At 57.6% G+C, this 22,042-nt stretch overlaps 10 protein-coding genes across 10 annotated transcripts; 6 read left to right on the top strand and 4 right to left on the bottom strand.

Annotated features, from left to right (window-relative positions):
* Positions 1 to 520: 520 nt before the first annotated feature.
* IWZ02DRAFT_430520 (transcriptional regulator TACO1-like protein) lies at positions 521 to 1,466 on the top strand (the record flags this gene model as incomplete). Its single annotated transcript, XM_066766079.1, has 2 exons — positions 521 to 731; positions 784 to 1,466. 2 exons carry the CDS (start codon positions 521 to 523, stop codon positions 1,464 to 1,466), a joined length of 894 nt encoding a protein of 297 aa, XP_066624957.1.
* A 157-nt stretch (positions 1,467 to 1,623) lies between these two features.
* On the bottom strand, positions 1,624 to 2,062 carry IWZ02DRAFT_487959 (uncharacterized protein; the record flags this gene model as incomplete). Its single annotated transcript, XM_066769413.1, has 2 exons — positions 1,624 to 1,980; positions 2,033 to 2,062. 2 exons carry the CDS (start codon positions 2,060 to 2,062, stop codon positions 1,624 to 1,626), a joined length of 387 nt encoding a protein of 128 aa, XP_066624956.1.
* A 455-nt stretch (positions 2,063 to 2,517) lies between these two features.
* Positions 2,518 to 3,404, top strand: IWZ02DRAFT_372565 (enoyl-CoA hydratase/isomerase; the record flags this gene model as incomplete). Its single annotated transcript, XM_066764643.1, has 2 exons — positions 2,518 to 2,717; positions 2,780 to 3,404. The coding sequence occupies 2 exons, from the start codon at positions 2,518 to 2,520 to the stop codon at positions 3,402 to 3,404; spliced, it is 825 nt and encodes a 274-aa protein (XP_066624955.1).
* Positions 3,405 to 4,489: 1,085 nt separating this feature from the next.
* On the bottom strand, positions 4,490 to 6,794 carry IWZ02DRAFT_513856 (uncharacterized protein; the record flags this gene model as incomplete). Its single annotated transcript, XM_066770592.1, has 5 exons — positions 4,490 to 4,516; positions 4,570 to 4,785; positions 4,857 to 5,564; positions 5,691 to 5,807; positions 5,859 to 6,794. The coding sequence occupies 5 exons, from the start codon at positions 6,792 to 6,794 to the stop codon at positions 4,490 to 4,492; spliced, it is 2,004 nt and encodes a 667-aa protein (XP_066624954.1).
* A 1,098-nt stretch (positions 6,795 to 7,892) lies between these two features.
* On the top strand, positions 7,893 to 10,973 carry IWZ02DRAFT_169660 (ADC synthase). The gene is made up of 2 exons (XM_066762181.1): positions 7,893 to 7,952; positions 8,000 to 10,973. Exon 2 carries the CDS (start codon positions 8,197 to 8,199, stop codon positions 10,900 to 10,902), a length of 2,706 nt encoding a protein of 901 aa, XP_066624953.1. The 5' UTR covers positions 7,893 to 7,952; positions 8,000 to 8,196; the 3' UTR covers positions 10,903 to 10,973.
* Positions 10,974 to 11,446: 473 nt separating this feature from the next.
* Positions 11,447 to 12,486, bottom strand: IWZ02DRAFT_396862 (pre-mRNA-splicing factor CWC21). The gene is made up of 2 exons (XM_066765592.1): positions 12,207 to 12,486; positions 11,447 to 12,146 (listed from the first exon to the last, which is right to left on the bottom strand). The coding sequence occupies exons 1-2, from the start codon at positions 12,437 to 12,439 to the stop codon at positions 11,831 to 11,833; spliced, it is 549 nt and encodes a 182-aa protein (XP_066624952.1). The 5' UTR covers positions 12,440 to 12,486; the 3' UTR covers positions 11,447 to 11,830.
* A 214-nt stretch (positions 12,487 to 12,700) lies between these two features.
* On the top strand, positions 12,701 to 14,422 carry IWZ02DRAFT_430514 (cell division cycle protein; the record flags this gene model as incomplete). Its single annotated transcript, XM_066766078.1, has 3 exons — positions 12,701 to 12,723; positions 12,830 to 14,079; positions 14,256 to 14,422. 3 exons carry the CDS (start codon positions 12,701 to 12,703, stop codon positions 14,420 to 14,422), a joined length of 1,440 nt encoding a protein of 479 aa, XP_066624951.1.
* Positions 14,423 to 15,083: 661 nt separating this feature from the next.
* IWZ02DRAFT_443619 (MED6 mediator subfamily complex component-domain-containing protein) lies at positions 15,084 to 16,685 on the bottom strand. Its single transcript, XM_066767039.1, has 2 exons — positions 16,053 to 16,685; positions 15,084 to 16,000 (listed from the first exon to the last, which is right to left on the bottom strand). The coding sequence occupies exons 1-2, from the start codon at positions 16,485 to 16,487 to the stop codon at positions 15,299 to 15,301; spliced, it is 1,137 nt and encodes a 378-aa protein (XP_066624950.1). The 5' UTR covers positions 16,488 to 16,685; the 3' UTR covers positions 15,084 to 15,298.
* A 117-nt stretch (positions 16,686 to 16,802) lies between these two features.
* Positions 16,803 to 17,688, top strand: IWZ02DRAFT_351768 (kinase phosphorylation protein-domain-containing protein; the record flags this gene model as incomplete). The annotated part of the gene is made up of 3 exons (XM_066764251.1): positions 16,803 to 16,840; positions 16,945 to 17,036; positions 17,303 to 17,688. Coding segments are annotated over 3 exons (516 nt in total), but the record flags the coding sequence as incomplete, so codon positions are not given.
* Positions 17,689 to 18,951: 1,263 nt separating this feature from the next.
* On the top strand, positions 18,952 to 21,557 carry IWZ02DRAFT_443614 (RWD domain-containing protein). The gene has a single exon (XM_066767038.1). The coding sequence runs from the start codon at positions 19,200 to 19,202 to the stop codon at positions 21,354 to 21,356; it is 2,157 nt and encodes a 718-aa protein (XP_066624948.1). The 5' UTR covers positions 18,952 to 19,199; the 3' UTR covers positions 21,357 to 21,557.
* The last annotated feature ends 485 nt before the right edge of the window (positions 21,558 to 22,042 follow it).

Genomic DNA, 22,042 nt, shown 5'->3' with positions numbered 1-22,042 from the left:
AGAATGAGATAGGGATAGAGCTGATAGAGGTTCATCCGGATGAGGGGAATGAGAGGGGGCGGGGCGCGGTGGGCCAATGGCCAGGCCGGCGAAGAGGAAGAATTGGGGCGGGGGAGCTGTGGATAATGATGCGATTGCGAGGGAACGGCCGGGGGGTGGAGAAGATTGCTTCCTGGGTAAGAAGAAGCCGTGAAGTCGGTTTGCCTTCGCCTGCCTGTCCGCCTGCTGTGTCTGTCTAACTGCGTGCGCCGCTTATTTATGTTTAATAGAAGGGAGAGCTGCTTAGAATAAACCGGTAACATGTTTAATCACTTAGCTAAAATGTCTGCTTAATTCAGCGCTTCTTCTATCATCAGGGGAAGTTATATGTGTGGAAATATGGAGTATGAGTTCAAAGGTGCGTGTCTTCGACGACGCTCTTAATCAATCTAAGTTTTGTCGTGTCCGCGTCAATCACTGCCCAAGAAGATCTCCGCCCTCCAGTCCAGCTCACCCCACCAAAAAACTCCAGCTCTCCGCCATGTCGATTCCCACCCCGAGACTGCTATCGAGAAGCTTTGGCTACGGCAGCCATGTCTGTCGAGCGTGCCAGAGGAGTCTGGCGACGTCGGCGCGGCTGCAATCAGGACACAACAAGTGGTCGACCATCAAGCACGACAAGGCTAAAAAGGACGCGCAAATGACCAAGCAGCGCTCGTCCACCTCGCACGCCATATCGCTGGCAGTTAAGCGTGAGCAATTGGATAGCCAAGTGCCGTCTGGTCACCGCTAACAACGCTCCAGTGGGCGGCCCTGACCCCAACTTGAACCCGCGCCTCGCCCTAGCCATTCAAGTCGCGAAAAAGGCATCCATCCCTAAAAACGTCATCGAACAAGCCATCCAGCGTGGTCAGGGCGTGTCTGCGACCGGAGCCGCCCTCGAACCCGTTACTCTTGAAGCAATGCTGCCCGGATCCGTCGCCGTCATGATTGACTGCGAGGCAGAGTCCCGAAACCGCACCATTGCAGACCTGCGCCTCGTTGTCAAAAGGGCCGGAGGCAGCCACTCGTCCGTCAGCTTCATGTTTGCAAGAAAGGGTCGGATAGAGTACAAGGCGAAGGAGGGCATAGACTCGGAACAAGTTCTGGAGGCTGCGTTGGAAGCTGGAGCATTGGACGTGGAAGATGGTGAGGACGGGACGACAGTCGTGTTTGCTGAGCCTTCCGAGACCAAGGCTGTGGCAGAAAAGGTCGCTCAAGCCGTGGGTCTGGAGATTGACCAGATGGATATTCTCTGGGTGCCCAACGAGGACACTCAAGTGGCGCTTTCAAAAGAAGAAGAGGCGGAAGAGTTGGGCAAGTTTTTGGACCAGCTCAAAGACGTGGCACCCATTCTGGGCGTGCAAGCCGTCTACTGGAATTGCAAGCAGGGTGGTGTGAGCGACGCGGCATGGGAGGAGCTGACTGAAAAGGTAAAGGATTTGTAATAGACAGAGACTAGAGTAGAGACATGTACATGTGTAGAGATGTAAGCCAGTAGCCGTCGGATATCAAGTAAAAACTCCCACTCCATGCCCCAGAAGCGCCAATCATGCAAAGTCCTGTGTTATCTCTATTTCCATGGTCCTGGCCCTGCCCCGCCCATCATTCTTTCTTGGGCCACACTCCGCTGAACCACCCACTGCTGGACTGCGACTGAGCTTGCTGAGCCTCGGCGGCCTGGGACTGGCGCAATCGCTCCAAATCGGCCACAGCCTTTTCGTAATTCTCATGCGCCTTTTTGGCCTCGTCGCTCTGTCCCTCGCCGACCAGCCTGTTCTCGCGCAGCGCCAGACGCCGGGCCTTCATGCGCGCCAGCTCCGACTGTATCTCATCCTTTTCGAACGGAATCTTGTGGGTTTGGCTCTCCTTGGGCCAGAAGTCGGGGACGCTGAAGCGCTCTTCGAGGTTGGTGCCGAAATACCACATGTAGCCAATCGGAAAGAGAATGTAGAGGCCGAACTAGACGGTGTTAGTATGGATTGCCATGGATGAGTGCGGCCGTAAGATTTACTTTGAAGACTTCGAGGTTAGGGCCGCCCATTTTGATGTAGATTGCGAGTAAGAGGAGGTTCGAGACCGATTGGTGAGTGTAGGCGGCGAGTAGCTGTGATTGAGGCAGCGAATGCGATGGAGTCGAATGATAATGGAACAGAAGCGGCATGATTCGGCAGATGCGATGGCTTGGCAGAACTGGGGGAGCGGCTGACCGCCGGAGAGGAACAATGACTGATCCGGTCATCGATAAGATAACTCTATTCTGGCCTCAACCTCGGTTCTCCACGACGTCGGCGCCCAGGGATTCGAGATCACCGCGGACCACGGCACGGTCGACACAACGTACAATGTTGTCGCCGACTCCGCTCTGATCTTCGCTGCCAACACTCCTCTTTAATCCGTGTCCTTCTCCTGAATTATAATCTTACCTCACTTTTCAGATACCCTCCAGTTTTGAGTTTTGTCCTCGTCCCAAGCTTCCATATCTAGAGCTATACCACCATGGCTACCGTCAACCCCGAAGAGGCCGTCACCCTTGACGTGCGCGGCAGAGTCGCCATCATCACCCTCAACCAGCCCAAGAAGCTCAATGCCATGAACCAAGCCCTCTATTTCCGTCTGGCCCAGCTGCTGAACGAAATTGCTAAACGCGATGACGTCTTTGTGACACTTCTTGCCGGCACAGGACGCTTCTTCTCCGCGTTAGTGTCCCTCCGCACCCGCTGTCAAAAAACCCACCAGCTAACGCTCCCGTCCACTGCAGAGGCGCCGACGTGTCAATCTCGCGCGAGCCGCCCGAGGCCGAAGCTTCCCCCGAGCACTACTACCTGCGCAGCTTTGCCGCCAACAACCTCTTTGTGACGCGCGCCTTCTACACGCACCCCAAGATCCTGGTGACGGCGCTCAACGGGCCCGTCGTCGGACTGACGGCCGCCATCGTTGCCTTTTCCGACTTCATCTACGCCGCGCCGCACGCCTTCTTCCTGACGCCCTTTTCGTCGCTCGGCCTCGTCACCGAGGGCGGCGCCAGCCGCGCTGTCGTCCAGCGCATGGGCGTCACCAAGGCCAAGGAGGCCCTCATCATGAGCAAGCGCATCACGGCCGAGGAAATGCTGCAGACGGGCTTCGTCAACAAGATCATTGATGCTGGCGGCGATACGCAAAAGTTTACCGACATGGTGCTCGCCGAGGTTGACGAGCGTCTTGGTCCGCATCTGGTTCAGGATAGCCTGACGGGCATCAAGGCGCTGCTGCAGAAGCATGAGAAGAATATTTTGGACCTGCAAAATGTCGAGGAGGTGTTTGGCGGGTTGGAGAGGTTCAAGGCGGGCATTCCCCAGAGCGAGTTTTCAAAGATTGCGAGTGGCGCCAAGAGGCACAAGCTCTAGACATGTCGAGGTTCTTGGTTAGGTGGGGGTGCGCGATTGGCATTGAGGCGCTATTGGGTACAATGACCCAATAAACCGCTACGACAGTGCTGGTGGGCAGGCAGCATGGCGTCGAACCATGGGGTCAAACACATCTTCCACAGATAGACAGACCATTACACAAACGGCTGCCGGATTTGAATGGCAGACTGACGAACCAAATGAACATAACTTGTTCCATACGCAACAAGTTCCCCTTTGCGCCCTCGAATCGTGAGTACTGTACCCTGTTAACACAGCGTCCCGCTCTTCCCTCAGCCCTTTCTCAATCACCATCAGCCTGGGCTCTTCTCACATCAAATCCTGCCTACTGCCCCCCTTCTAACCCCAAATCCGCCGCCACAGCGACCGCCGCCGCCGCCGCCGCCGCCAGCGCATTAGACGCGTTCTGACTCTGCCCGTGCCCTTGCCCATCTCCCCCAACACTCCCCCTCATCTCCTGCCTTTGCCCCACACTACCCCTCTGTCCATGTCCCTGTCCAATCTTCCGCCTCATCTTGAGCAGCCCCCCCACCGGCCGCGCACTCTTCCACTCATCGCCGCCAAACGCAATCGTCCACAACTGCTCTAACTGGCGCGCCAGCGTTGCTAGACTGCTCGCGCTACTAGCAGCCGACGCGGCGACGGCCGAGGCCAGCGTTGGGGTTGTTTGAGAGGGGGCGCGGGGGCGGGTCAGTGTTTGGTGGTGGTGATTTGGATGGTGATGAGGGTGCGGGTGAGGCGGTTGGACGGCGGGCGCGAGGCTGGGCTTTGTGGATGCGGAGGCGGAGGCGAGGGTTGGAGAGGTGGATGTGGTGGATGTGGTGGATGTGGTGGTGTTCGTGGTAGCCGACGCGTTGGTGTTTGTGTTTGTGTTTGAGGGGAGGATGGGCGTTGCCGTTGGTGGTGGTGGCGGCGGTGGCACAGTGTTCGAATTGGATTTCGGCGTCGTGGTAGTAGGAGAAGACGTTGCCGTCACTGCAGCGTCCGCGCTGCCTCGTCCGCCGCCTGGCCCTCTTGCTCCCCTACTACAACCACCACTATTGCCACTGATACTGCCACCGCCATTAATGCTGCGGCTCGTCGGTGGGATACTGCCGCCCAAAGCGCTGCCAATATGCCCAATACACGAGCCGGGCCGGGGCACGGCGCCCAGCGTGGAGCTGAAGCGGATGAAGGGCGCCGAAGTTGTGTGGCGGCGCACCGCCTGCCGGATGCGCGTTACGATTTCCGTGTCGCGCGGCGTGAGGGGCGCGTAGACCGGGGAGGCGATGGCCGTCATGTACGTCATCAGGTGGCGCGCCACGTCGGTGCACATGTAGTACGCGGAGACGGAGAAGATTGTGGGAGCGTGGGTTGCGACCTGGAATGATTAGTCAGTCAGTCCGTGGGACAGGGGGCGGCCGAAAATCAGGGGAAGGGGGTAATACTGACCTCAGTAAAACCAATCTTCGACATGGATGAAAACGTCTGGACTGCGCTCTCGACCGCCTTGTACGTCCACGGCGGCCGCGTCTGCGCGAATTCCCGGTTGCGATTGAACCGCATGCGCGCGTACTGATAAAGCACCTGCGCCTCGCCCTTGGGTAGCGTCGGCTTGTCGAGCTCCCACAGCGTCTCGACGGGCGTCCACCAGAGGTCGCCCCACAGAGTCAGCGCGCCATCAAGGCTCTCACGGAGGCGGAACGCCGCCATATCGCGGGCCTCCCAGGCCGCAACACTGGTATAATTGTTCCGCAGCCGATGCGCCGTATTGAACGTATCACAAATGACAGCAAGCAAAATCTGCTGCCCAAACACGGTCGCCAGCTCGTAGTCGGTGACATGCACCGTGTCGCAGGACAGCATGGCGTGAGCGGCGGCTGGGAAGTTTATCTCAGCCTTCTCGTGCAGGGATAGGTTGGCGACCTCGCGGCGCCAGTCGTCCTCGGTCGTCGCCTCCCACACGCTGTCGGGACACGGCAGCGTAATTTCCAGCTTGTCGGCTACGATGTTGAGCTCCTCGTCGTAGAGGAAGGTTTGCGTTGTGCCGCATACGCAAAAGGCGAAGGCGGTGCGCTTCACTTCTTCGCGGCGCCGCCAGGAGAGCCAGTTGTCGTAGTTGAGCGGGAGAAAGTGGGCTTGGAGGAACTCCATTCGTGTCTGGGAAGTTTGTTAACATTTTTCTTGGTAGTGGGAAAGCTGAAGAGCTGCGCGACTGCTGGATACGGGGAAAATGCAGACACATTTCAGGATCGTGTCCCGCTCGCACAGCTTCAGTTGACGTACCTGGGCCAGGCAAGTGCGCTCTCGCCGCGCCCATCTGCGCATGCTTTCGTCTCCATACCATACGCCAAAGTCAATCAAAAGAGTGCGTGCCTGAACATTTCGAAGTTGATTAATGACCTGTAAACAGTAAGTGAAATACCCCTCATGACGACCACCAAGGCTTCTCACAGTCTTGGGCCCTTTATCTAACTCTTGCACAGCTATCTTGAATAGCTTTTCAGCCTTGGACCGATACTGGTCCAACTCCATAGCACCAGCCATGGCCATGGCGTAGAACAGCGGCGAATTTTGTGACATGCATTCCTCTTCGCAGGTGACGTGGTGGAGGAACGGATGCCGCGGCAAGACGCCCCGTCGAAAGGAATTGACGCAGCGCAACATGTCTTGCGAGTTGAGCGGCAGGTTCAACGGCGAGGGCATCGCGGGGGGCACAAAGTCAGCGTTAGGCGCATGGGCGAGGGCAAAAAAGGGCAGCACGTCTGCCGTGACGGGTGTCTCGAACGTCGGCATGGCGTAGTCCTGCCATGACCGCACGTTGTAGCCGTCAAAGGGCAGAGCGTAGTCGGACCAATCTTCGAGGCCATATGTGAACTCGTTGGTCAGGTTGAAGGTATCAAACGACTGAGCCGACAATGGGTCCACTTGTAATCTGGCGTCGGTGCCGTGGCCGTTGGACACTTGAACCCCCGGTAAATTCGTCAAAATATCCTGAGTCAAGGAGTCTGACTGGTGAAGAGGAGGGTGAGAAGCGTCTGGACTCGTGGTGGAGCCTTCGGCGCTGTCCTCTCCGGACCACGACGCCTGACCGCCAGCCTGTTGTATAGGCCCATGGGGTATGGGACCGCGGCGGGGCTTTCGACGGCGCTTCAGAGGATTGGGCTGGTGCACGAGCTTGTGTCGCTGGAGGACGTCTTTGCGGTGAAAGCGCATGCCACAGCCATTGTGGTCACACAGGAAGCGTGGGAAGCCATGACTGAGCTCGTGTCGACGGAGGTGGTCTTCGCGTTTGAACGAGTCGGAGCAGTGCCTGCACCGGTACCAGGCGGACTGCGAAGCCGAAAGCTGAGCGGCTTCGCTCGCCGCTTGGGCGTGTGGACCTGGCATGGCGGATGACATAACGAGGGATTTCTGGCCGGCATGTAACCGCGGGGAATGGAGACGAGGCGACGAGCGGAGCGGTATTCCATTCTCCTAGTCGCGACCCATTCTGCGACACGGACCCGCGGGTGCTTATTCATGGCGGAGCTAATTCCTGCCGCTCGCACTGGGCGACGCGGCTCTGGTGAGAAGCGCTCCCCAAACATTGGGATATCGACTGGAAAAGAAGGTTAACTGGTTCGATGGGGGACGGACGCTATATAGCACCCGTCCTGCTCCACTTGCCACATGGGGTGCAAACGCCGCGTGTGCGCCGTGTGCCACAAAGCCTTGCACCGACGGCTACAGCGGGGGATCCGGAGTCCGTCTTACGCCTTCAAGAGCCGCCTCCAAGAGCCGCCTTCAACCTGACACACGGTCCAATGGTGACAAGTGTTTTCGCCAAGGGCTAGTCAGGCGAAGTAGCCAAACCACAGCTCACCTCCGCTGTTGGCCCTCTCTTGCATTAAACGTCAAACTCGATACCCAAGACGGCAAGCAAATCGCAGCGCCGGCTTCTGGGCTGTGATTGCGACGCCAGTGCCAGTGACGATCAACATGGTTCCTCCCGAGTGACAAAAAGCCCAAGCTGGAGCTGATGGTGCTGACCCATCGGTTACAAACTCGGCGCAGACCCCCAACGTTGGGATGCTGATTCGGAGGCAGGGAAATTTAGAACAGAGGAGTTACGGTGGGGAGGCGATTGGTTTGGCCGTCGACGTTAGGAGTTGCGCCCGTCAAAGGCTATACGAGTACGACGGAGCTTGATAGTGAAACCGACACAAATAGCGAGACTGAGGTGCTGGGACGAGGTCTTTGGAGCCATGGGCCAAATTGCAGGGCGCAAAATCAATCGTCAGTGCCGAGGGCGGAAGCAGCAAGTGCTGAAGGGAATGGGATGGAATTGATTGTGATGGAGTCCCGAATCCGAGCTGCTGTGTCCTCGCAGACACCAAAGGGGTTAGCGGATCGCCGGAAACGTTGGAGCCGAGCGATAAGCTTAAAGTTTAGCGACCGCATCCATGAGGAAATTTTTTTCCGTTCGCTTTTGGCCGGCCCCGACTTCCTGATTGTCCATCTGCCCCAGTCCCTTCTTCTGTCTCTCGGCCATACTGTCAACCTGTGGTGAGAATCCCGTTTGTGCTCTTTGGCACCATGCTGATTGGCCGAAGCTGAACTCACACCTCGCCAATGACATGATTCTTTCAACAAGTTTTTGACATGCTTGCTTTTTCTTTGTCCGTTCGATCTATTAACCTTCCTCTGTACACTATTCCCCTTTGTAACTTTTTTTCTCATTCCCTACCACTTTCGGAAAGCTACCTTAGCGCCCTTCTGGTCCGACCTCCGACCTCCGAAACGTCTCGACATGGCCAAAGACGACGCCTGTCATGCACCGCGGATCCTATTTCTTGATGCCTATGATTCGTTTGCCAACAACATCGTATCCCTCTTGCGTCAAACCATCGGAGCAGACGTGACAACCATCCACATCGACGACCCGCATTTGCTGGGCCAAGACGCTTCCAAATTCTCCGACTTCGTTGGTGGATATGATGCCGTCGTCGCAGGCCCTGGCCCTGGCACCGTCACCGATCCAGACGATGTGGGCCTCATCTCGTGCTTGTGGAGCTTGCCTTTGACCCAGCAAGAACTACCCGTCCTTGGCATCTGTCTGGGCTTCCAAAGTCTGGCCCATGCATACGGTGCTGCCATCGAAAAACTGCCGGAGCCGCGTCATGGCATCATCACTCGAGTGCAGCACCAGCAAAGCTCCATCTTCGGCAATGTCGACGACGTTCACGCCACCCAGTATCATTCGCTCCGGGTCAAGCTACACCAAGATGGGCCACATTCTCCCGACGGCAAATCTGGAGCAGGCTTGTGGGAACCAAGCCAACAATGCCCGAAGCTCCGTCCTATTGCCTGGGATCTCGACAGCGCGGCAAACGGACCCGTTTTGATGGGTGTCGAGCATATGGTCCACCCGTTTTGGGGAGTCCAATATCACCCTGAGTCCATCTGTACAAATCCAGCCGGAGCGCGCATCATCCGGAACTGGTGGAATCAGGCCAGAAAGTGGCTCGACGATAGACCAAGGAAGATGACTAATCTGCCATCCGGCAGCGTCTATCGCCGCGGCGGTTCTTGCAACGGTCCGTCTCTCCGCCCCGCCTTACGCCCTCCGCACTGGGACGCCGTCTACTCGCATCTGCTCCGACGGCGACTGATCAACAGATTTGGATGCGCAGTCAACTATGAGCACTTTGCTCCTGCTTATTCATGCGATGTGAAGAAAATCAGCTCGCTTCTGGGACTGCCGCGTGGCGAGACGATTATCCTCGAGTCTGGCCTCAACTCCGAAAAGGAACCGATCAGGGCGGAGACTGGATCGCACTCTATTCTTTGCTGTCTCGACCCAGATGGATCCAGTTTACGGCTGGAATACTACGTCCAGAACCGGGAAGTGCAGTTGTGGAGCGGAAACGAGCTCCTCTTCAACGAGTCCGATGTCGATGTTTGGGCCTACCTGAAGGACCTAACACAGCAATGTCGCACGCCCAATGGACCGGCCGAAGTACCATTTTGGGGCGGACTTGCTGGCATCATCAGTTACGAAGTCGGGCTGGAGACCATTAACGTCGACACCAAAAGAGCCGATTCCGAGGACGTAATGGAACGCCGGCCAGACATTTTGTTTGCTTTCGTCTTGCGGAGCATCGTGGTCAATCACGTCAAGCAGACCATTCACGTCCAAAGCATCGAGGGAAATGACGAGTGGGTGCAAGAGACGGCGAAGAGACTCAAGTCAGCATTTGCGACTTGCATCGACTCGCCCCCTGCAGGAAAGCGCATGAGATTGGCCACGACAAGAGATGGCCAGCATTGCCTTTGCAATGGCGTAAATGGGCATAGCAGCACCATCAACGCTGTATCCTGCGCAAATACAAAAGTCGAGTCCCCTCGCAGCCTCACCCACCTCCTCCACCGCTCGCACTTCACGATGCCCACGCGTTCCTCATACACCGCCAAAGTCGCCACCTGCCACGAGCACATCCGCGCCGGCAACTCATACGAGCTCTGTCTGACGGCCCCAACAACAGTGCGACTCCCACAGACATCTCACTCACGTCACGCACTGCCCTGGCACCTTTACACGCGCCTCCGCCGTCTCAACCCCGCCCCCTTCGGCGCGTACATGCGGCTTGCAGGCGCAACCGTCGTAAGCAGCAGCCCGGAGCGCTTCCTCTCCTGGAACCGCAACGGACGCTGCCAATTCCGACCAATCAAGGGAACGGTCAAGAAGACGCGGGTACGCAGCGACGGCAGCGGTGCAGTAGAGACGGTGCACCGCGCCGAGGCGGAGCGCATCCTGGGGTCGGCCAAGGAGCGCGCCGAGAACCTCATGATTGTCGATTTGGTGCGGCATGATTTGCACGGCGTGGCGGGGGCGGGGAATGTGTGGGTGAGCAAGCTCATGGGCGTCGAGGAGTATGAGACGGTGTGGCAGCTTGTTAGTGTTGTCGAGGGGCAGTTGGGGAATACCACCAAAAACACGCTCTCCAACTCTACCTCTAATACCTGTGCCCCCAACTCCACCGACATCGACCTCGACAAAGAAACGAATGGCAGCAGCGCAGCAGCATCCGACGGCGTCGTCCTCCTCGCCGCCTCCCTCCCCCCTGGCTCCATGACCGGCGCCCCCAAAAAACGCAGCTGCGAACTGCTCTCCGCCCTCGAAAACGGCGTCCCGCGCGGCGTCTACTCGGGCGTCATGGGTTATCTCGACGTCGGCGGCGGCGGCGACTTTGCCGTCGTTATACGGACGGCATTTAGGTGGGATGACGAAAACCACAACGACAAGCATGGCGGCCAAGAGGGTGATGGGGAGGATCGTGGACAAGGGTGGGAGACGTGGACGGTTGGTGCGGGCGGCGCCGTCACCGCGCAGAGCGATCCGCACGCCGAGTACGACGAGATGCGCGTCAAGCTGGACAGCATCATGCGCATGTTTGATCCGGGTGTCGCTGTCGACGATGACGATGACGACGTCGACCAAATGGACCTGACCTGAGTCAACTGACTGCGTACGCGAAATCTATCCTGTCGGTCACTGGCCTTCCGTTTCCATCTCCTCCCTCTTGTCCATTTCTCTTTTCTGTTTGCGGTATATTCAAGGCGTTTGAGAGTGAGAGCCGATGGGTATTCGACACAATTATACTTGACCATGAGTGGTGGCATTTGGGAAGGGCGTTATGTTAGAAAAAAGATCAAGAGTGCATAGCGATGCTCGCTCGCAAGGGCAAAGTAGGGCGTAGATGTTCTCAACGAACGCGGTTTTGATAGAATGTGAGTAGGTGGGGTAGATATACTTAATAAACATGATGGCGCAAGGCAAGGACAGTGTTTTAGTAGATCGGTCTGTGTCTTGAGACACTGTGTGGGCGTCTGATTGTTTTTTGATTGGATTTGGAGTAGTTGCGGTTTGTTGGAATCGTCTTTCGCGGCACTGTACTATCATCCTTACCCACCACGTAACCCCACCCCGCCACATCAATTCCATCAACAAAACAAAATCATCCATCGTGGTTGCAGTGGTTCAGCACGCCAGTCTTAACACGACGGGCCCTGAAGCGTACGTCCTCACGCATGCGTTTGGTGAGAAGGTAGGCCTCCCTATCCATGTATATCATGAACGGGGCTCCATTTGGATCGGACTGGAGACCCGAGCTCGATTCTTGGCGATGGAAGAGTTTCTTTTTGGTGGTTTTTTAGAGGCTCGCTCGCGAAGAGTGGCACTCGTAGGTAGGTTGCTGTTTGGTTAGTATGAATGTAGTCTTTCCGCTCGAGATACTTTCAACGTTGGAAGAAACACGGATTTGCGGGCTGAAATGTCCGCCCGTAGCCATGCTAATCTCAAATAACGACCCAAAATACGCATTCCCGGACCCGGTCCCCAAACGCCTGAACCCCTCAAAACCAGTCTCATCCGCTAACAAATCTCAATCCTCGCTGCGATCCCTAAGGTAGCGGCCGTCCCTAGCAGCCTCCTCCTCAACAACCTCCTTCTTCATGGCGTCCCTCAGCCTCTCTTCCTGTTTCCTCCAATGGCTGCCCTCTTCATAGTCCGCGCTGATACCCAGTGCCTTGCGCAGCTTCTCGCTCTCCTCGATCTTGGCCGCCGCCAGCTCGTGCACCTGATGCGACTTGAGCTTCTGCGCCTTGGACTTGTCCATCCGGTCATTTGAGGTCTCGGCTTCTTTCTGGAGCTTTTTGCGCAGGGCGTCGCATTGGTCGTCGATGTCGTCCTCGTCGACGCTTGGCGCGTGCGTGTTAGTAGAGGAAGGAGACAATATGTCTGGCGGAGGGGTTGCTTACCCTTCGTCTTCTAGCCGGTCGCGTAGCTCAAACACCTTGACTTCGATGGCGCGCTTGCGGTCGTGCTCGAGAATCTCGCGGTCCGGTTGCCGCTGGCGGTGCTGCTTGACTTGGTCGTAGTCTTTGGAGTACGGCGCCGCCTGGTCGCGCGGCTTGAGGAGCGACAAGTTGCGCTGGACGTAGCCCGATGTGCCGCTGCCGCGCGGCGTCGAGAGGCCGACGTTGGAGGACATGGTTGAAGTTGTTGACGGTGGTAGGTGGGTGTATTGTCAGGCAGCTCGGAGGTTTGACGTTCGCCGCAGTAGGCGGTCGGCGAGGGTATGTCATAGCCGTGGCTCCGCGGACAAGGCGGGGCAGCTGCGGCAACTATTTAATTATTTGACTCAAACCCCTCCATGACGAAAGTTGCCGCGCTTTTCGATCGTGATTTATTCCACAAACCCGGAAAATGGCAGACGTTGAAGGTCCTTTGATATCGGCATCTGCGGAGCCTTATGCCTCTCTTCCTTTTGCTCCGGTAACCAAGCAGCATATTCTCAATTGCTCGTATCATTCCTGGCATCCACGGTAAAGGCTCTGTCGCAATGCACACACACAACGTTGGCTTACCATCATGATCACAGATACCGCAAGATCACGCCCAAAGCACGCCTGATCCCTCTCCAAGCACCCTTCCTTTCGTACCTCCGCGCAGACGGCATCATCCTGCCCGACGACGACGCCTCTCCACCGCGCGACTGGTCTGACGACGACAGCGGCATCTTTTCTTCGACCGAAAACCCCGACGCCGGAGAGCAAAGCGAGGATGAAGACCAAGACCCTTCGGCCGAGTGGCGCGACTTGCACCTACAAATCAAGAACACCATTCAAGAGCTGGGAGGCAAGGTGGTGCCGAAGCTGAATTGGAGCGCGCCAAAGGACGCTACATGGATGAATGCGAACAGCATGGAATGCCGCACCCCGAGCGACATTTACCTGCTGCTGAAGAGCAGCGACTTCATTACACACGACCTGGAGCACGCGTTCGACGACACGGAGGAGGAGCCAGCGCAGTCCAATGCCGCCGCTGCAGACGAATCACGCGTGGATCCCGAGATACCATACCACCTCGTTTTGCGCAAGCGCTTTGAGCTGAACCCATCGCTCGAGTTCCGCTGCTTTGTGCGGCGGCGCAACCTCTTGGCCATTTCGCAGCGCGACCTGAACCATTTCGACTTTCTCTTCCCCATGTCCGACGTCCTCCGCTCGCGCATCGTATCCTTCTTCGACGACAACCTGAGAGACACTTTTCCAGACAAGAGCTTCGTGTTTGACGTCTACATTCCGCCGCCCCATGAGAAGGTTTGGCTCATAGATATTAATCCGTGGGCGCAACGGACGGATCCGTTGCTGTTTAGCTGGTTGGAACTGCTTACGATGGACGGACCCGACTCGGAGAAATGGGCGCAGAGGCAAAAGGCACGAGAGACCAAGGCAGAAGCAAACGTCGTTTCCATCCCGTTTGCACCGGTACCAGCATCAGCACAGCCAAGCACCTCCAGCCCCCAACCTCACCCCCAAGCAGCTGACAACGACGTCGACGACGCCACCTCCGAAGCCTCGACCGCCACGCCATCATCCGAAGAAGAAGAAGAAGAAGAAGAAGAAGAAGAAGAAGAAGAAGACGCCGACGAAGAACTCTGGACGCCCGAGATCCGGCTCGTCAAAAAGGACGACCCGGAGGCGTACAGCTTCGCGTCGCCGCAGTACAGCGCGCACAAGCTGCCGCGCGACGTGGTGGACGCGAGCCGCGGCGGCGAGGGCGCCATGCGCGCGTTTGCCGAGCAGTGGAAGGAGGTGTTGGCGAGGGCGGAGAGGGGGGAGCCGGGTGCGAGTGAGAGTGGGAGTGATGAGTGAGGATGGCATGGGAGAGACTGGAGGGAGTAGGTTGAGGATGACGATGATGATGCGTCAGACAGGCACTACCTACCTACCTACCTACCTACTGCAAAGGAACCTAAGGAAGTGGTGTGGTGGCGTTCGTTAAATGGTACCCACCACTCATGTCAGTGAAAAGCCAAAAAAAAAAAATCAAAAAATCAAAAAATCAAAAAGAAGAAGAAGAAGAAGAAGAAGAAGAAGAAGAAGAAGAAGAAGAAGAAGAAGAAGAAGAAGAAGAAGAAGAAGAAGAAGAAGAAGAAGAAGAAGAAGAAGAAGAACAAAACTCCTCAATCTAGGTCCCCAACCATACATCCCTCCAATTGGTCGAATTATTGTTCCCTGCCCCCCTCCCTCCCTCCCTCCCTCCCTCCATATTCCCCATCATTCCTTATCACTTCCCATCCGCCTTCGAATCACCCTTGCCACCACAAAACTACCCGCATCATCTCTCCTCTCCTCTCCTCTTCTCGAGCTAAATTCCCCGTCATCTTGAGCGAGCGAGCGAGCGAGCGAGTGAGTGAGTGAGCGAGTGAATAAGTGAATAAGTGAATAAGTGAATAAGTGAATAAGTAATGGCGGAGAGCCGTACAGATGCGACCAAGATGGGTAGGTGAACCAGCAGCGCGGCAACCCCCACCCCACCCCACGTACCACTGCGGTGCGGCGTATTGTCACGATTGATTGATTGGTTGGTCGATTGGTTTACTGATTGATTGGATGCACCGAGGTAGAAAGGGGAGGTGCGGTGGGGGTGGAAGGGAGATGAGTAGGTAGGTACATGTAGGCAAGAGTCTTAGTATCGTCATGCGCGCGGGGTGAGAGATGGGAGATGGGAGATGGGGCGATGGACATAGAGAGAGAGAGAGAGAGAGACGAGATGATGGCTGGTTTAAATTGGCGCTTGATGTTCCGGCACAGTCAGTCGGTCAAATTTAGCGACGAGGCGAGTAGTCGGTTTGGCGATCCTGTTTGTCATGTGAATCTTTAGAATTCTATCTGATTGGAAGAAGCATGATGTTCTAGGGTATCTCTTTCTCTTCAGCTTCTTTCCCCTTGACCGCCACGGCGGCGGCGGCGGTCCACCGACCCAACGCCGGAGCGCCACAAAAAAAAACCATAGAAAGCTGGGGGTTGTGCTGCCAAACCCAAGCAACGCAACGCAAAACAATACATTACGCGCCCTTGCCCGGCGTCGCCGCACTGGGCGTGACAGGGCTGGTCGGCGCCGTGCCGGCCTTGCTTTTGCTGCGCTTGACGCGCCTAGGCGGCTTCGCCACGGCGTCGAGCGGCGGTAGGGGCGTCGGCGGCTTTGACGTGCCAGTGCCAGTACCAGTGCCGCCTTCTTTGGCGACGCCGCCGCCCTCGATGCTTTGCACGACGTTCTTTGCAGCCGCAGCGGCCTCGGCGGCTGCTTGCGCCTTGGCCTGCGACGCTTGCACCTGGCGCGCCGTGGCGCTGAAGACGAAGGATCCGGGCTCGCCGACGAGCGGGTTGGTGTCGGAGAACTCGGAGCCGTACTGCGTGAAGAGGCGGATGGAGTGCGTGAGGGCCGACAGCGAGGTGGCAGCTGCAGCGGCCGAAGCGCCAGCAGCGGCGCCGCCCTTTTTGGGCTGGTTCGGCTGCGATTGCGAGCCGTTGGGTTGCGATGAGTCTTGCGTTTGCGACGCGGTTTCGGCGGCTGAGTCGAGCATGCTGCCTTCGACGCCGCCGACGGGGGAGCCGGGGCGCGAGCTGCGGCGAGACGCTGAGGCGGAGCCTCCAGGACGCGGTAGGGTGGACGAGGGTGGGAAGTAGGAGTAGCCGCGGCCGGAGGTGTAGATGGGGAGGGAGGCTGCAAGGGTGAAGAATTTGGAGAGAGATGTGGATGCGGCGAGCTTTGTGCTGTCATTAGTACGAGACAATTTTGAGGCAGCAGGCAGGACGCACAATCTTGTTGCCGACAATATCCTCGAGAGAGGCAGCTTGGTATATGTTTTCGCCAATTACATAGTACGTCGCCAACACCGTCAACTCATCGTCGTGATTCCCTGGCCTCTTCCGCCGATTTTGCTTCCGCAACACGTAGATTCCACTGTCGGTGGCGTCTGGCTTGGGCTCGGGCTCCGCCACCACCATGAACTCCAAGCCCTGCATAGTGCGTAGGCGTGCTTCGAAGGCGTCGCGATCTGCCAGCCACGGGGCGCCCTGGTTCTGGATGAGAAGGGCCCAATTGTTGGAGGTGCGATCCATGTAGTCCGACTCGGCAAAGTATAGGTGAATTGTGCCGCGATGCAGGCCGCCGAAGAAGTGGTAGAGGTTGGCCAGGGCGGCCGGGCTGCGCCATTGAAGCTCGTCCAGCGGGGTTTGCTGGACTGCAGCCATGGGTGGACGGGAGAGCTGGAGAGACGGACGCAGAGTCGAGATGACGTCGGGACAAGCAGCTGGAGGTGACGGCGGGGGGAGGTGTTGGAAGAACCGTGCATAGGGAGGGAGGGCTGAGCAGTGGCGCGAGGCGCGAGGCGCGAGGCGCTAGGCGTGGCGTCGACGGGACAAGAGACGACGGGACGACGGACGACGGACGACGGACGACCGACGACCGACGACCGACGACCGACGACCGACGACACAGACAAACTACTACAACTGACTCCCAACACCCGACGCTCCCTTGCGCAATCGCGTTACCCGCCGATTGCAATGGATCTCGTGCAAACGGTCCGCAAAGAAGGCTCGAGGTTTGGTACGCACGCTGCTTCCCGACCAGGAATCCATCCATCGCTGACTGGGCTGTCCAGAGTTCCATCGTCCATTATTCTTTCGACACACTGACACGCTCCAGGGGCAACCTCGCAATCGGCGGCAATGTCGACTGGAGCAAAATCGCGTCGGATTCCCAGCGCGAGAATTATCTTGGCCACTCGATCCACGCCCGTGAGTTGCTTCTACGTCGTGCCTGCACCTTCCTCCTCCGATGCGCCTGCCCTGTTTGCCCTATTCCCCCGCTTCCATGACTCCACGCCTTTTCCGGCTTCATCTTCCCCCTCTCCAACTTCCCTCACGCTGCCCATGTGTACCCTCATCTTTGCCTTGACCCGCTGGACAGCAAGCCAGTGCATCTTGTGCTTTCGCCAGGTCATTTACCTCTCTCCCAACTTTTCTCTTTTCCTCGTCTGGACATCGTTCTAACGCCTCCACAGCCGTCGGCCGCTGGCAAAAGGGACGCGACCTCAACTGGTACGCCAAGGCCAACAAGTCTGCCTTTCACATCGACGACGACGAAAGGAAGCAGATTGAGGAAGAAAAGCGCCAAGTCAAGGAGCGCGAGGCTGCCATGATGGACGAGATGCTTGGGATTCAACGCCCCGGTCCGCCCAAGTCTGGTGCCACCAACGCCAACCTGATCCCGCTTGGGCCCAGGTCTGCTCAACCCATTGCTGAGCGAGGCGAGTACGACCAAGACCTCGGTGCTGGAGCCCGCGGCGTCGGCTACGGCAAAAGGTCTGGCACAATGGGAGGAGACCGCGACGTCTTGGAGGGCCAAGGACTCGATTCGCGCAGTGGAGACAGACACCGCTCGAGCCGTCATCACCATCGCTCCCACCACGACGACCGACGCGACGAATCTCGCGACCGCCGTCACCGACACCACCACAGGCGCGGCAACAGGTCTAGGTCTCGCTCTCGCGAGCATCGCAGTCGCCGCCACGACGGAGAGCGTCTTAGAGACCGTGATCACCATCGCAGCCGCCACCACGACGACGAGGAGCGCCCCCGCGAGCGCGAGCACCGCAGCCGCCGCTATGACGATGAACGCCCTCGCGAGCGTGATCAGTACCGCAGCCGCCGCTATGATGACGAGCGACCCGGTGAACGTGGCCAGCCTCGCAGCCGCTACCAGGAAGAAGGGCGTCCCCGCGAGCGTGACTACCCCCGAAGCCGCCAATACGACGACGAGCGTCCCCGCGACCGCGAATACCCACGTAGCCGCGAGTACGACAACCGCACGCGTTCCCGTTCCCCCGACCGCCGCCGTCGCTTCCAGGAAGGCCATGAGAACCGAGCCAACCGCTGTCCGGATGAGCCAGCCCCCCTGCCCGAAGCCGCTCCCGCGCCCCGCGATCCGTCCTGGTCACCTCGTCCTCGCGTCGCGTTGCCCGATAGAATCGAGCCGCAGGAATGGTGAATGGGAGCAGCTTTGAGGTTTGAAGGACATTACTTGCTTAAAGGGACAAGGCACAAGGTGTATGATACCACTCAGTCGGACAGCGAACGCATGTTGCTCTCCTAGCTTTAATTCATTTCCGTATCTCAATCCCCAGGTGCCTTGATTACTGTGACTTTTTATTTTGCTTTGGAAAAACATATGTTAAAGGTACGTCTCATGCACCTCGTGTCTACACACGGCATCACTTACGCTGGCAGGTGGTCGCACCTCGACAGTATCTGCCCGCTCCCGCCGTGGCAGATGTATGGTACCGGCACATCCAACTCGCCAATATGACTTTTAGTCATCTCCTCTACGTCCAATTGCAACAAAAAAAGTCCTCGCAAGCCGAGCTTTTCGGCACTCCTTTTAACGCGTTCTCGGCGCCTCTACCTACTGGCACAAAGTCGTATTTCCTTTTCTTTTTCGATCTTCCTATCGTCAGCGCCATCATATATATATGGAAATTTCATGTCAAATAGACATGGAGAGCGGAGGAAATCTTCTGGCTGTGGTGTGTTGTGGAAGTAGTGCTGGGCGGTCAATCTAGCGGCAAATCAATTGGCGGGCAGAAAGGCAGTGAGTGGATCCTGCGCCACAGCTCCGCCCGTCATCCGTCGGCCTTTCTGTGATATGACTCGAACCACCATCCAACCGCTCTCCCTTAGGCCCCGAAAACATTGACTGCGCGACCATTAATTCCACTCTCCGCAAGTAAACTCTGCTCGCTCGTCGACCATGTCGTCCACCGCCGTCGCCAACACCGTCTCTTGACCCACACTGTCGAGGTCGCCCGTACATAATACACGAACATCTCGCCCCGAGCTACTCCATCTACATTTGCGACCTGCAAACTTTAGCTGCAGCAGCATAATTTCCCACACGTCGAAATGGCCGATCAAGACGAGCGCGAAGAGGAGCTTTCCTCCATCACGGCAATCTTCCCCGAACTCGCCATCAACCCCGCCGACCCGTTCACCGCGTCCATCGACCTGCCCGTCGCGCCGCTGTCGCCACTCGCTATTGCCTTTCCCGCGCTCGACGGCGCGCCGCCAGGGACGCTGCCCACGCCGCCCACTTCGGACAATGAGGGGTCAAAACACAAGGGTGGATCCGGGCGGAGTGGCGCGAGAGAAGTGCACTGCCTGTCGTATCTGCCGCCGCTTAAGCTGCAGATAGCGCTGCCAGAGGGCTACCCGGCGGAGAAGCCGCCCCGCTTCACCATCTCCGCGACCGCGAATTGGGTCCCGGAACACGTGCTGATGTATCTGGAGGGCCAGGGCGACGTGCTGTGGGAGGAGTACGGGCGCGGACAGGTCGTCTTCGCGTACATCGACTTTTTGCAGCAGGCGGCGGAAAAGTGCTTCGATTTGGTCGATAGCGGCAACAGCGACACGGACGTGCTGGAAATGCCGGCCGAGCTCAAGATTGAGCTGTTCGATTTCGACATCCAGGCCAAGCGGCGCAAGTTTGAGCAGGAGACGTTCGATTGCGGCGTCTGTCTGGAGCCGAAAAAGGGCAGCGCCTGTTATCGGTTGATGCGCTGCGGTCACGTCTTTTGCGTCGGCTGTCTGCAGGACTTTTACAATAATTGCATTGCTGAGGGCGACGTCGCGAGCGTCAGGTGCATCGATCCCAGCTGCGGCAAAGACGGTGACGCGGCCAAGAAGAGGGATCGCACGCTCAACCCGTCGGAGCTGCTGCAGATTCCCATTGAGAAGAGCGTCGTGCAGCGGTATGCGGCGCTCAAGCGCAAGAAGAAGATTGAGTCGGACAAGGACACCATTTACTGCCCGCGCAGCTGGTGCCAGGGTTTTGCGCGATCAAGCAAACACCCCAAGATCACGGACCTGACCCAAGTCCCAGACTCGGACAGTGAGTCGGAGGCAGAAGACGGCGGCGCAGGGGGCGGCAAAAGCAAAGACGAGCATGAGGTCAAAGAGCGCGCGTCCCGCCTCACCATCTGCGAAAAATGTGACTACGCCTTCTGCCGCGTGTGCCTGGCGGGCTGGCACGGCGAATACGTACGCTGCTACCCGCGCAACGCCAAAGAGCTATCCGAAGAGGAGCAGGCGTCGTACAACTGGCTGCGGCGACACACCAGCCCGTGCCCGACGTGCCAGAGCCCGTGCCAGAAGACGCACGGCTGCAACCACATGGTGTGCTTCCAGTGCCGCACGCACTTTTGCTATCTGTGTAGTCACTGGCTCGAACCGGAGAATCCGTACCAGCACTTCAACACCGAGGGCGCGCCGTGCTACATGCGATTGTGGGAGCTGGAGGAGGGCGACGAGGCCGAGGGCGACGGGAGGGCCGTTTTCGCCGGCGGCGTCAGGGGTTGGGAGGCCGATGTTGTGGCGGAAGATGAAGCCGCGGCGAGAGAATTGCAGGCCGAAGAGGACGCTGCTGCTGCTATCGTCGTGGCGGATCCCCGTCATCGACCGCCTGCTCCTCATAATAATGCGCATCCTCGCCCTAATCCAAATCCAAATCCGCATCCAAACCCTCCCAACAACGCAAATAACGCCGCACCTCCTCGTCCAGCGCCGGCAGCGCCCGAATTGCAGCTCGTCATCGGCCTCGACGCCCTGCGTCTGGCTGAGGAACAGCAGCGCGCGTTGCCGCCGCGTGCCCCCCACAACCTCAATAATAATAATAATCATAATCGCCATCCACAGCAGCAGCAGCAGCAGCAGCAGCAGCATCCGCCACCGCAGCGACGACACCGCAACCCGAATCAAGCGCATTTGCATTTCGGCAACGGAAATCAGCGGCGAGCAGCGGGGCCACGTCAACAGCGGCAAAACCAACAGCGGCAAAACCAACAACTACAACAACTACAACAACGGCAGCAGCAGGGAGGTCGACGAGCCCCGGTCGGTGAAGCAATAGGAATGAGAGGGGAAGCACAAGGGCATGGGGTGCAAGATGCTGACGCCGGACTCCAGCGCTTCCTGCGCATGGTCGTGGCGGATGAGGAGGACGGCTGGGATAGCGACGAGTTGGATGGCGAGGAGGGCGCGTGGGTTATTCCTGTGCGGGAGTGAAGAGGATTGTTTTGATATAAGGGCAGGATTGGGTTGGTTTTGGCATGGGTGGGTGCATTGGGGTACGGGGAAAGGAGTATGGCGCATGGGGTTTTGCGGATGGTGTTGTTGGGTCTTTACGGTTTTTTTTTTTTTTCTTTTTTTCTTTTTCTTGTATGTAAACTCAGTTTTTTCTAACCTCAATCTCACCATCTTGCATCACTTACTCCCACTTCCTTGCTGCCTCCCTCGCTCAGTGTTGTGTGTATGTCCATTGCCATCGCAGTCTCGCCAACACACACACACGCAGAGAGAGAGAGAGAGAGACAGAGAGAGACAAAGAGAGATGGATGCGATGACGACGAGAGAAGAGGCGCACACACGCACGCACGCACGTATCCTCAATTCTCAACGCACACCTACCTATTGAATCGAGGTTTCAACTTTTGAAGCGCTTGCATGCATGTGGTGATGTGGTGTTGGAAGGACTCAGCTGGCTGGCTGGCTGGCTGGCTGTTTATCTACCGACCTGCGCACACGATCCGCATTCCCCTACCCAGGTAAACAACCCCTACCTCCTCCATCCACCTCTCCTCTCGCCCATCCACCTCTCCTCTCGCCCAACCCCCCCACCCAAATCTTCTTTCTCCCTACGCATTACCTCCACCACCATAACCCAAAACCCATACACACACAAGAAAGAAATC

Source organism: Phyllosticta citriasiana (assembly GCF_038021145.1).
Source record: "Phyllosticta citriasiana strain CBS 120426 chromosome Unknown IWZ02scaffold_3, whole genome shotgun sequence".
NCBI classification, from domain to species: Eukaryota; Fungi; Ascomycota; class Dothideomycetes; order Botryosphaeriales; family Phyllostictaceae; genus Phyllosticta; species Phyllosticta citriasiana.
The sequence above is the reverse complement of the archived record's forward strand: the minus strand, read 5'-3'. Positions and strand labels throughout refer to the sequence as shown.